At 37.8% G+C, this 13,639-nt stretch overlaps 1 protein-coding gene across 1 annotated transcript in view; it reads left to right on the top strand.

Moving 5' to 3' along the window:
* Positions 1-4,581, top strand: part of CPD (carboxypeptidase D) — a 71,116-nt gene extending 66,535 nt beyond the window's left edge. Inside the window, exon 21 of the mRNA XM_014789726.2 lies at positions 428-4,581. Coding sequence (XP_014645212.2) covers positions 428-654 — 227 coding nt within the window. The 3' untranslated portion in view covers positions 655-4,581. The remainder of the gene's footprint in view (positions 1-427) is intronic.
* Positions 4,582-13,639: the final 9,058 nt, after the last annotated feature.

Raw genomic sequence — 13,639 nt, 5'->3', positions numbered from 1 at the left:
AAGTGTGCGCGCTCCACTGCTGGCAGTCCAGGTTCGGATGCCGGGCGCGCACCGACGCACCCCTTCTCCGGCCATGCTGAGGCCGCGTCCCGCATACAGCAACTAGAAGGATGTGCAGCTATGACATACAACTATCTACTGGGGCTTTGGGGGGAAAATAAATAAATAAATAAAATCTTTTTAAAAAAAAAATGATCTCTGGGTAATGGAAATGTGATGTGGGGTTTTTGGTATTTTTGCTTATCTATTTTTCTAATTTTGCATATTATACAAGTATTGCTTCTGTAATAATAAGAGGTTGTTTCTAAGTTCGTGAAATAAAAATAAAATAAATGCAGGACGTATTATAAAAAGTGCTATTGTAAGCAGCTGCTTGGTTATATCCTTTAAGTAGAATGCCACTGACGGGGTGGTTTTGTTTTGGCAGGTGCCACCATGTCGGCATTGATCCTAACAGCTTGCATTATTTGGTGCATCTGCTCAATCAAGTCTAACAGGCACAAGGATGGCTTTCATCGGCTCAGGCAGCATCATGATGAGTATGAAGATGAAATTCGCATGATGTCAACCGGCTCCAAGAAGTCCCTCTTAAGCCATGAGTTCCAAGATGAAACGGACACTGAAGAGGAAACATTATATTCTAGCAAACATTGAAACACACACGCTGCGTATCTCCCAACATAAGTACCAAGCAAAATTACAGTTCCTTTTGGGAGACACTGCATTGAGAAGAGAGACTCTCTTGCTTCTTCGAAGAGCTTTGGGAAGTTAACTTGCTAAATTTGTATCCTCTGTGAATTTGGCTGGCAGTTTTGAACTTCCCCTCCTTAAAGTACTCTTACTTTAAAAAAAAAAATCTGCTTTCTATTTATGCAGCAGAGATGGGACATCCACTTTGTTTTTCTTTTTAATTTAAGATGAGCTATTTGGAGCTTATGTTGTAACTGCATAAAGCCAACTAGTGGATGTTGTTATTTTGCACATCAGGTGTTACTAGTGGCTTTGGCTTTTTTTCTTTGTTTTAAATGGCCAAAAGAATCAGAAACATTAAGGCAGGGACAGCAGTCAGAATCTGACATATAAAGCTTTAAAAACTCAAGGTTTTGTCAACCTACTGAGGAGTACTTTTCTCTAGTTATTAAATAGCTGGAGTTTCTCTTATTATTCAGGTTTAATGGAGGCTGAATCGATTTTTAAACATATATAACATTAGGAAATGAATAAATGGGCTTCTGCATTTGCTTTCTACTTGTTCCAAGGCTAGATCAGAACTGGTGGGCTGTGCTCTAAGCAGGATTTCACTACCTCTCTTGTAAGACTTAGCAAAGTTCTAAATATCCCCATTTTAAGGGAGAACTTGTTGACTTTGTTGTAAAAGATCTAAATGTCCATTTGAATGGAGCTGAGAGGGAGATCTAGCAAAAGCTAAAACTCATGTTGCCTATCTTTTAACTTGGTAAAAACCCACAGGTGCTGCTGCTTTTATCTGTGAAGCACTAGTTTATTCTAGGAATGCCTAATTCTTTAATATTTCCTAAATTTGAACCTTTTTCTATGTTGTACACTTATGGTTTTCAGATGCCCAAGCAATCTACAAAATCTGAATTCTACTGAAAATATCTGGAAGCGTGGAAGAGACCTACTTGCACATTCTTAACCTACTTTTGAACACAAAATATCTACAGTTCATGCTCCAGCCCAAGCCTACGCCCTGTAATAGCATACTGTTATTGGAATAGCTTGGCCAGTCTTAATTCACATAGGCCTCTACAAGTGTTTGGGTTCTTTGTCCTAATGTTTCATTTGACAGTTTCATTTTGATCAATTGGGTAAAAGTTCAGTTAAAAGCATGGCTTTAAATATGGCTCCCTCCATTAAAAAAAAAAATGTAAACTATGGACTGCCATGTGATATCACACTGTGATGAGAAAGTGTCATCTTCACTGCTAGTCGGGTTATTTATTGCAAAGACCTGAAAGATTTGCATTTTATTGTGTCTATCATATCATGCTATTCAATGGAAATGATGCTTTTTTGTAAGTATGAGTCTTACCAATGATCTAATAGTTTAATACCTTTGAATGTTTTAAGGCCAAGTTGCTGCTGAACTTGTACTAAATCAGGGGATCTAAAAACTTGCTCTTATCTTTTCAAATTGTATTCTTTATCCATTAATGTATCAGTCATCCCAAAGCCTTCATGTGGAGTGGTTTACCACCCACCTAGGTCATTCAACCGAGTTTTGTGAGGAATGCACCCAAAGTGGCTTTATAAAAAGAGATTTGGTTTAGCAAGGATATGAGGTCATGACATTTGTTAGTGAGTATCTGTGATAAATTTGGGTGGTTCAAAGTTAAGCCATTCTGGTATTAATCCTGTTATTAACAACTCTTAAATTTTGAGCCCTAGCTACCCTACTCTCACCCCACCACATACATAGAACAGTTTGTGTGGTGCAAATACTTAATGAAATATACATGGTTTAATTTCTTCTAATAGTACTTTATATTTTCTTTAAGGAGATAATGTGGTAGTATTGCTCTTTTCAGCTTTATTTTTGAGTGCAAAGTCAGAAAACCAACAAAGAGCCTATGAGTGGCTGGCCCTGCTTGGGACATTGCCGGTAGAAATAAAACAAAGTTGATGTGACAGCCTTTACTTTATTAGCATTGGTCTTCACTAGAGGATGCCTTTTAAATTCATTTCTCTCTTGAATTAAACATGTCTTTAACTGTACATCAGAGTGGCTGGGGATCCATGCCTTTTAAGCATGTGTAAAATTCTTTTTAGAAATGAACATACAAATAGTTCTTCTAGTAATTTTTCCTGAAAGGAAAACCAAATTCTGCTATAAATCTTGAATCTTTAATGAATTTCTAAATAATGCATTGCTCTGGAAAACAAGACCTTCTCAGCCTGTGTTACCTATTAATATGAATGTACAGAATCATGACTACTAAGACTGTGTTTTCAGCCCTGCTTTGTCTTTTATTTGTGGATCTAATCTAATATTAGGCCACCGTAACTGCTTAAGGCATTGAAGCCATATAAGATGGGGAATGCATTTCTTCAGTGTTTCTTCTAGAGACTTTCCATTTCCTTGGAGTCATAGAGGCAAGTAAGTATCACAGTATTAAGAACTTTGCCCAAATCTGAGTTGTGCCTTTCTTTACTCACAAGGCGTGTTTTTTGTCCTGGTGATCAGTTTGTAAGCCTTCTTCTCTCCCCAGCTCCTTAATAAAAGCAAAGTGATTGAGTAGGTAATGTTCAAAGTGTCGCCTATGTATATGTACTGGTTATGCAATTCAGTAAGATGAACTAAGTTAATTTCAGAAGGAAAGACCTTTTGGTTTTGATATATCTTGCTGAACACTTGGGTAGTGATTGGGATCCCATCCAGTTGGAGAATCCTTGCAATTCTCATTGGCAGGAATTTGCTTTGGGACCTCGTCATCCTCCAGAAAGGAAACATAATGTATATTTGGCTCAATGTGATTGATTGGTTAATCTTTGGTAACTTTCATCTGAATGGAATTTGCTGAGTTAATGAATATTGAACTTAAAACTAATTCTGAGTTGACAAACAAATAAAAGGTAGTGCTTATGCCTGCGCTTACTGTGTTTCTGAGCTAACACCAGGTTACTCACTAGCCATGACCTGCTCCTCCATTTCCATTTATTCTCAGCAGTAAATAGTTTTATCTTCTTGTCACCAGGAATGCACTTGTGCCAGGTTTTGTCCCTACTGTATTAAAAGCTTCTTGGCTATGAATGCTGTAATGGTGCCCTATGTTATGGTTCTCTGGTGGAATTGTTTTTAACAGTAGCAACTTTATTGTTATTACAAAAAATTCCACTATGGTTGACATTCAGTGATTTTCTATCTACCAACTTTTTGATAATTCTTTGGGTTTCTGATTTGTTTTAAATAAAGCGGATATTTTGGGGTAACTAGGGCCCTTGATTAATGTCAACTGAACTTGGGTCTCCAGTTCATGAAGAAATATCTCCCAACACCCATTTCTCCTATTTTTAGCAATAATTAATTAATCTTCCACTTGACTTTCAGTATATTGTCCTACTTGATTTTGATTAGACAATATATTATGAAATCTGAAACTAGGCTACCATTTTAAGGCAATTAGATATAAATTATGTAAATATTTATGATTATGACTTTTATAAATGGCATAACATGAGTGTACTAGCTACATTCTATGCAGGCCATGCTGCAGATTTTCTGGAGGTATGACATAATGGTATTTTTTTATGCTCAGATTAAAAATCAACTTTTCACCTCTCCATTTTTTCAGAGTGACATTCCCTGGCTCCAGAACAATCTATAGCTATTTATATGAGGTGCCCAATACTCATTCATCTCAAGTGCTTCAGTCTTTGGTTTATTTCATGCACTGTGCCTTCAAAATGAAATTTTTAAAAGGGACTTTAAATGAAGTTGAATAGTAGTTTTAAAAAGTCAATCTGTGTAATTTATGTGAAATCTAACTGTAATGAGGTCCTTTCTGTTTTTTATATGTAAACAGATCTACTAATCCTGTATAAAAGTTATTTTATAATGTTTGTCTTTCTTTGTGTTTTGTCTCATAATCTTTTTCAAAAGCAATAGACCAGGAAAAGTTATTGTTCCAAATTGCAAGTTATGTATTTAGTTTTTCTACCTATACTAGGGGAAAAATGGTAGCAGGCTAGGAATACAAGGTGTCTCCTGTAGAGTGTTTTTGTTTTCATGAATTGACTCAAAAGAAAGCTACGTTTCTGAAATAATCACATCATATAGTGGACACAGTTCTCTTTTCTGTTTGTAGCTCAACTAGACTGATGTATGTCCAATCATTCCAAGAAGAACACACAAAACTAGCCATTGAAAGGTTTATGTACCCATTTCAAACTTGTTTGTTAAAAATTTCATCCTTTTTCCAGATGAGCCCAATTAAAATAATGTGTCCTGCCACTTTAGGCACAGTGGTGATGAGTTCAGTATCCTCTTTTCATTTAGCAATAATTTGTTGATACTGCTGCTCTAATAGAAATTGGGGAAGCAAAGTTATATAGAAACATGGTCTGTGCTGACAAGGAACTCATAGTCCAGACCGGAGAAATAGATTTGGGAATAAGCTGTACTTCTGTAGTGAGTGGTTCCTCTAAAAGCAAGGCTCTGCTGTAGAGGAAGTAGAGCGTAGAGATTCCAGCATGGACTTTGGAGTTAGACCAGTCTGTGACTGATTCTCAGCTCTGCCACTTGCTACCTATATGACGTTGAACTGTACAAGTTTCTTAGCATTCCCTGAGTCTCGATTTCTCTACCAGTTAAGGAATAATACCTTATAGGATTGTATGGAAATTAAATGAAATGATCTTAGCAAGGAGTCTAACATAATACTTGACTCAGAATTGAATGCCTGTGGTAACCAGCATCATTTTCCTTCATTTGCTGTTTTATGATCCCTTTGAAAGAAAGTTATTTGACCAAATATATGAACAAACAAAGATCTGTTTACAGGTAGTCTTTTTAATTTAGAAGAAATCCCTAGACACAAATACTTAAAAAAAAAAAGCTACGAAATTTTCCATTATGTGGTTCTATAGATTGTCTATAGCATATTAAAAAAGTTTTAAAAATTGTGCCAAATGCTTCATATTTGTTCTTATTTGAAATTAGGTTGTATTTATGCTTATTCAGTGAAAACAGCCTTACTTAACTGCTGCAGGAAGTCTGAAAGTGATAATGGTTCTTTTTCCCCCAATGTTTGAAATATTTTTCTGAATTTTGACAGGAGTTTTCTCATAACTGAATCAAGAACCTTTTGGTTTGTACCATAAACAGTAATTTACTGATTATGTTTCATTTGTCGGATTCTAGGAGCTGATTGTTCTCAGCAAAGTAAACATGATGCTCAATGCTAATACTACTCAGTTATGAGTAAAGGCCATCGTGTTAGGTCTTCATCTCTTATTCTCACATGCAGTTAGAATGCCAACTGATTCTATGCTATTTATTGCAAACCTCAGACAAATACACCATTAATCGTTACCCACAATTTAAAAACAATGAAATCATCATATAAAGCCCAATTTTAACTTGAATATCACAATTTCCACCTACATTAACCTGTAGAATGTTAAAAGCAAGCATGTTATTTCTTTGGCGTTTTGTCTGAATCAGATGGAATCTTACTCCCTATTAACTGTGTAAACAAATGCAAAAGACTAAACAAGCAAGAATTGGAATAGAAAGTTGTTCAAGTTTAGAGGCCAGCCTGGAAGAAGATTGAGGACAGGAGGGTGAGAAGATTGATTAGATTGAAAGTGTGGTAATTGGAAGTGGGAGTAAATTATTGAGACAGATGCCTAAAATTCAGCAAAGACAATTCATTGATTCAGTTAGAAGCAATATGAAGAGGCCCTTATATAGTCAAAGTTGAAAGTGGAAAATAAAAGAAGCAGGTGGAGAAATTTAAGAAGGAACATGTAGAAAGAGATTGCAGATTAAACAGCAATTGTTATAATGTAGGTTATATTCTGTGATTGTCATTGAGATTGAGCCAAAGTGAAGGGGTCACGGGAAGGTCTAGATTGCTAGATCTGAACCACTACTAATTCCAAGTATTTGAAGTTATTCCAATATTTATAATTATTGTTGTCACTTATTAGGTATTGTATGGTTCCCAGTAGAGTTTTTCAAGATCAAACAGGCTTTTGATTTAGTGTTTGAAAGATGTGAGGTGCCCAGAACAATTGATCCTAAAGATAGGGAATGGGATAGATGGAGAGTGGGCATATTATGGTAATGGCTGAATTGGACAACTGAATAGCTGGATTTTTTAAAAATAATTTTAGAACAGTTTTAAATTTACAGAAAAGTTGCAACAATAATATAGAGTTGGCTGCTGGGTTTTTATTTGGAGGATGTGGGTGTTGGGAGGGCAAAAAAGGAAGAATTGTATATACAGTTTTCTATTAACAGGACTTCAACGGAACACATTGGAAAGCAACTAGGCATAGGAAATAAATAAGATGTCTAGAACCTAGCAGGTGTGCATAGCCCGGGTGGTCCAGGTGTCAAGCCATGTGTTGCTACTTCTAGGTAACTGAGTTAAACTCAGATCTTCTCTAGTGGAAGGTATCTCCATCCTAGATTTGGAGGAGACTTCACAGTTTTTCAAGGTCAACGACCAAACATGGACAAAGATAACCAAGCATGTAGAGAAAATAAGACACCACCAGTAAGAAAGCAGAAAAAGTTCATCGGTTTTAAATGTTGATATTAGTAAACACTGTAAAACAAATGTATTTACTGTTTTCAAAGAAAGAAAAGATAAACTTGACACTATCACAGGAAACTATAAAATAATAGAACTTCTGGAAATGAAAGTACAGAAACTAAAATGGATAGTTGTAATGGCAGATTGGACACGGAGCAGGAACTAGAAGATCCATAGAAATTCTCTCTTATGCAGCACAGAGACAAAAAGGTAGAAAATATGAAGGAGAGGATTAAAATGTAGAGATAGGTGGAAAATATGCAGGAGAGGATAAAAAGACTAACACATGTTTGATGATCAGAGTTCTAAAGAGAAAGGAGAAAGAATGAAGTCTAGGAAACTTTTAAGAGACTATGACAGGATTTTTTCAAAATTGATAAATGATATCTATAGATTAAAGAAAATCCAAGCAAGAAAAAGTAAACAACCACACATACCTACATCAATGAAACTGCTGAGCCCCAAAGACAGAGGGGAAAAAAATGTAAAGTGGTCAGAAAAGAAATTAATTTCAAACGGTCAGCAGTTAAACTACGAGATTAGACTCACTCCCAACAATGGAAACCATAGTACAGTGAAATCATACTTTGAGGGGCTGGCCTGGTGGCATAGTAGTTAAGTTCATGCCTTCCACTTCAGTGGCCTGTGGTTCACCGGTTCAGATCCCAGGCACAGACCTACTCACCACTCATGAAGCCATGCTGAGGCAGCGTCCCACATAGAACTAGAAGCACCTACAACTAGGATAATACAACTATGTCCTGGGGCTTTGGGGAGAAGAAAAAAGAGGAAGATTGGCAACAGATGTTAGCTCAGGGCCAATCTTTCTCAAAAAAAAAAAAAAACGAAATCATACTTTGAAAGTGCTGGGTCATTTAAAACACTAAATAACTTCCAACATAGAATTCTGTATTAAACATATCTGTCGAGAATGAAGGTGAACTTCCAGGTAGCTGAAAACGTTGGTTTTCAACCTAAGCTACCTGTCTCCCAATATTTCATTGCAAAATGATGTGAAAAACAAGAAGGAAAAAGTAAATCTATATGGAAACCACACTCCAAGCGTAACTTGAAGTCAGAATTTTGAAACTTCAAACTAACTGAATAAAATGAGAAAAATCACGAAATCTCAGCATCTACTCTCATATGCCTGTCCCACCCCCACTGCAGTGCAAGGCTTTGTGGAGAATAGGCAAATGGAGAGAAAGACAAGGAAGATGGAAGAGGGATGCCAGAGTAAGGGCCTAAAGTTAGTCAAACCACTGCCAGAAAGACCACCTTAAGTCTGAATGGTCTGAACACATGTCCAAGCCAATCAGAGCACAAACTCCAGGGAAGGGGCTTCAAAGTGAGCACAATGTAAAGGGGCAGGTGATTTAAAGGAGCAGTCTTTGAAACAGAGCTGCTGGTGAAGGACAAAAGTGAAAAAGAAAGGAGAAGCACCCTTTAACAACCAGGTGATGAAAGAGAAAAGAGGCAAAAGAAAGAAATTAAAGAGTCCCGCAAGATAGATGAGTACTGCACAATTGGAGCACTTACGACGCTTCCCTATCACCAAAACCAACCAATAAAAACCCCACTAAGTACCTGAACTTTGCTATATTGACAGAAGAGATCTCAGCCATGAAGCATGAAATTATAAACAGATATGAATATTGATAACTTTGTCACTATTTGTAGATATGATGGTGGATGTATTTTGTATGAAAATACAAAATAATCTACAAAGAAATTAGAAATAATAAGATAACTTAGTTCCACTTCCAGCTATTGCTGTATTGGCTTGAAACAGAAAGACCTTCCCATCAAGAACAATTAGAAAAGCTGGATTTAAAAAACAAAAAAAAAAGGAAAAACCTGTTTGAAGGATTGAAGAGCTACTAAGGTAACAAGGACTTATGGGGTCAAGATCCTAGAGCAAAGGCAGTTCAGGGGTGAACATCACAGTAGTTTTCACCTTGAGACATTTGTTGATTCATAAGTGGTGACTAAGAGGTAAAGATGCCTAGGAGCAGAGAGTCCAGGCAAGAGGCAGAGAACCCAAGCAAGAGGCAGAGAACCCAAGCAAGAGGCAGAGAACCCAAGCAGAAGTTCTAGGCAGTATTACTGGGTGGGGAAAATATGAGTTCAGCACTATCAAGGAAGGGGGCATGGTAAACAGGCTTTCAGTTAGGAAACTTGATGGCTACACATTAGAAGTAAAAGCTAATCAGAAATAGTCCAGTTTTTACAAACATAGACTCCCACTTGGTATTAGTTCCACCCCACACTGGATTACGCGGATCTGCCCCATCCTCAACTGCCTGCAAGAAGCAGCAGTGAACTGTCTCTTGAGGAAGAGGAGCCTCAAATGATGACTACAAATTTTAATCTATAATATACAGCATCCAATCAAAAGTTACTCATTATCAAAAGACGTATCAGATGATGAAAGATCAAGAAAAAAATTAGAAAAGTTCCCATGGGAGGTACGGATTTTTCAGTTATCAACCAGAAATATTAAAATAATGGTGATGAATAAATTCAAGGAAGTAGAAGACAAGATGAAGAATTTTAGCAGAGAATTAAAATCTTAAAAAATTAAGTGGACGCTTTTGGTTCTGGACAAAATGGAGATGTATTTCTCTTCTCTTCCTCCCACTAAGCACAGCAAAAAACTTATATACTATATATGAAACAAATAAGAAGACTCAGAAAGGTGGAGAGAAGAAGGCAGACCAGTTAGGAACCTCAGGATCCAAGGAACGACGTGGTAGTAAGTTCCCTGAGTTTTGTTTTTGCCTCATATATCCCATAATGGGTTCCGGAGAAGCTGGCACCCCAAAGTGCCAAAGGATGCAGACCAAAAAAGCCCAAAGAAAAGCCTTCTCTAGCCAAAGGACCAGGAAAGGGACAGCCTACCAAGACAGAATACTTTGAGACAATAATTGCACTACTCCAGCCAAATGCTACAGAAAAAACTGAGGCTGATCTTTACCCACTGCCAGCAAAGCTGAGGAGAGCCTAGACTCCACAGCTACCCAGCCGTAATGAAGCAGGGCTCCCCACTGCCTGGGCAATGTCAAAGAAAGCCAAGTGGGGAACCAGGATTTCCACCACCACACAGTGGTAATGAGGCCCCGGCCATGGTGTCAGTGGAGGCCATGTGGGCAGCAGTAATAAGGAACCCAGAACCCCAGGTATCAACACAGTCCAAGGGAGAGCCTGAATTTCCACTCCTACCTGGTAGTGGTAAGGCAGTTCCCCACCTCCCCCACCAGCACAGTGTCAGAGGAGTTCTGCTTAAACAGAAGATTTAAATGAGATGCAGAGTCTTATTATAATATTTAAAATATCCAGGATATAATGAAAAATCAATCATTATACCAAGGACCCAGGAAATTTCAAGTTGAACGAAAAAAGACAATCAACAGATGCCAACATCAAGTTGACACAGATGTTGGAATTATCTGACAAAAATATAAAAATATTTTAATAAGCAACTACAAATAAACTTAGAACAAACAATATAAAGAGGCTCAGCAAAGAAACAGAAAGTCTCAGCAAAGAAATAGAAGACATAATGAGGAAACAAATGGAAATTTTATATCTGAAAAATACAATGATTCAAATAAAAAACTCAGTGAATGGGCTCAACAGCAGAATAGAGGACAGACATGCTGTCAGTGAACTTGAAGACAGAAGAGTAGAAATTACCCAATCAGAAAAACAAAAAATAGACTGAAAAAAATTAGTAGAGCCTCAGGGATATGCAGGACTGTAACAAAAGATCTAGCATTTACGTCATCGGAGTTTCAGAAGGAGAGGAGAAAGGGTATGGGGCAGAAAAAGTATTAGAAGAAATAACGCCTGAAAATTTTCCAAATTTGGCAAAAGACATAAACCTAAAATTCAAGAAGCTGAGCAAACCCCAAACAGGAAAAAAACCAAAGAAATCTACACCAAGACACATCATAATCAAACTTCTAAAAACTAAAGAAAAGATTTTGAAAGCAGTGAGAGAGAAAAGATACCTTGGCTATAGGGGAAAAACAATTCAAATAATGGCCAATTTCTCATCACAAACTGTGGAGGCCCCAAGGAATTGGCACGTGTTTCAAGTGCTGAAAGTAAGAAATCATCAGCCCCAGATTCTATATCTAGCAACAATATCTTTCAGGAATGAAGAGGAAAGCAAGACATTCTCAAATGAGGAAAAATTAATAGCATTTGTCTCCAACTGATCTCTTTAAAAAATGTCTCAAGGAAGTTCTTGAAACAGAAAGAAAATAATAACAAAGGAATCTTGGAACACCAGGAAGGAAGAAAGAAAAGTAGAAAGAGTTAAATATGGGTAAATACAGTAGGCTTTCCTTCTCCTTTTGAATTCTGTAAATTATGTCTGACAGTTGAAGCAAAAATTATAACATCTGATGTGGTTCTCAATGAATGTAGAGGAAATACTAAAGGCAATTATAATGGGATTGAGCAAAGGGACTTTACAGGAGGTAAGGTTTCTACACTTCACTAGAACGGGTAAAACGTGGACACAAGCAGACTGTGATCATTTATGTATCTATAAAGCGTGGGTTTGGACAGCAGATGTTTTGTGTGCGAGGAAGATCGTCCCTGAGCTAACATCTATTGCCAGTCTTCCTCTTTTTCCTTGAGGAAGATTGTCCCTGAGCCAACACTCGTGCCAATCTTCCTCCATTTTGTATATGGGACACCACCACAGCATGCCTTGATGAGCGGTGCCTAGGTCCATGCCTGGGATCTGGGCTGCGAACCCAGAGCCACAGAAGCGGAGCATGCCGAACTTAACCACTACACCACCAGGACAGCCCCAGGACAGCAGTTTTAACGGGCTGAGGGGTCAAGATGAGAGCACGTGGAAGCAGTTAGCACATACTTTCTAGATTTGGTGACTGGAAAGGAAAGAAGGCTGGGACTATAACTTCTGTAGACGGAGGAAAAGGCAACCAGCGGAAAAGAAGAGCACATATACCAGAGATAGGGGGATAATGGAGCACAGGTAGAGGTAGGATCAAGGGGTTGGTCTCGGGAAGAAAGGAGCCTCTGGCTCTGACTTACAATGAACTATCAGAAACAGAAATTAAGAAAACAATCCCATTTATAATTGCATCAAAGATTAAAATACATAGGAATACATTTAACCAAGAAGGTGAAAGACCTTTACACTGAAAACTATAAAACATTGATGAAAGAAACTGAAGACGACACAAATAAATAAAAAGATATTCTGTGCTCATGGATCAGAAGACTTAATATTGTTAAAATGTCCATACTACCCAAAGCAAGGTACAGATTCAATGTAATCCCTATCAAAATTCCAATGGCATTTTCCACAGAAATAGAACAAACAATCCTAAAATTTGTATGGAACCACAAAAGATCCTGAATAGCCAAAGCCAACTTGAGAAGGAAGAACAAAGCTGGAGGCATCACTCTCCCTGATTTCAAACTACATTACAAAGCTATAATAAACAAAACAATAGGGTCTTGGCATAAAAACAGACGTATAGATTAACAGAGCAGAATAGAGAGCCCAGAAATAAACCCATGCATATATCGTCAATTAATCTATGACAAAGGAGTCAAGAATATACAACGCGGAAAGGACAGTCTCGTCAATAAATGGTGTTGGGAAAACTGGACAGCCACTTGCAAAACAATGAAACTAGACTACTATCTTACACCATACACAAAAATTAATTCAAAATGGATTAAAGACTTGAATGTAAAACTTGAAACCACAAAACTCCTGGAAGAAAACATAGGCAGTAAGCTCCTTGGCATCGGTCTTGGCGACGATTTTTTGGATCTGACTCCAAAAGCAAAGGCAACAAAAGCAAATATAAACAAGTGGAACTACATCAAACTAAAAATCTTCCGTACAGCAAAGGAAACCATCAACACAATGAAAAGGCAACCTATGGAATGGGAGAGAATATTTGCAAATCATATACCTGATAAGAGGTTAATATCCAAAACATATAAAGAACTCATACAATTCAATAGCAAAAAAAAACCCCAAAAGAGTCTGACTCTGAGAAGGGAAATATACATTTGAGAGAAGGTGAGGGTAACAGGGAGTTGGGTCTGAGGATAATTTTCTTCTCAGCCAAGCAGGCCCTTGCTGGGAGCAGATAAGCCGAGCTGAGGGCGATGATGCAGGTTTGGGGCGCCGAGACCGGATATGAACACGAGGATGACAGACGTTCAGGAAGTGTCAGGCGCTAAAGCTCAAGTTGTCAGCCTCGCTCCTCAAAAGCTGTACAATGATGAACTGCCCGCCAGGTGGCGGTGTCTGCGGAAGCTCACGTATCCCATCGGCCCTGGCGCCAGGGCGGAAG

Source organism: Ceratotherium simum, chromosome 16 (assembly GCF_057802395.1).
Source record: "Ceratotherium simum simum isolate JZ-2026a chromosome 16, ASM5780239v1, whole genome shotgun sequence".
NCBI classification, from domain to species: domain Eukaryota; kingdom Metazoa; phylum Chordata; class Mammalia; order Perissodactyla; family Rhinocerotidae; genus Ceratotherium; species Ceratotherium simum.
The sequence above is the reverse complement of the archived record's forward strand: the minus strand, read 5'-3'. Positions and strand labels throughout refer to the sequence as shown.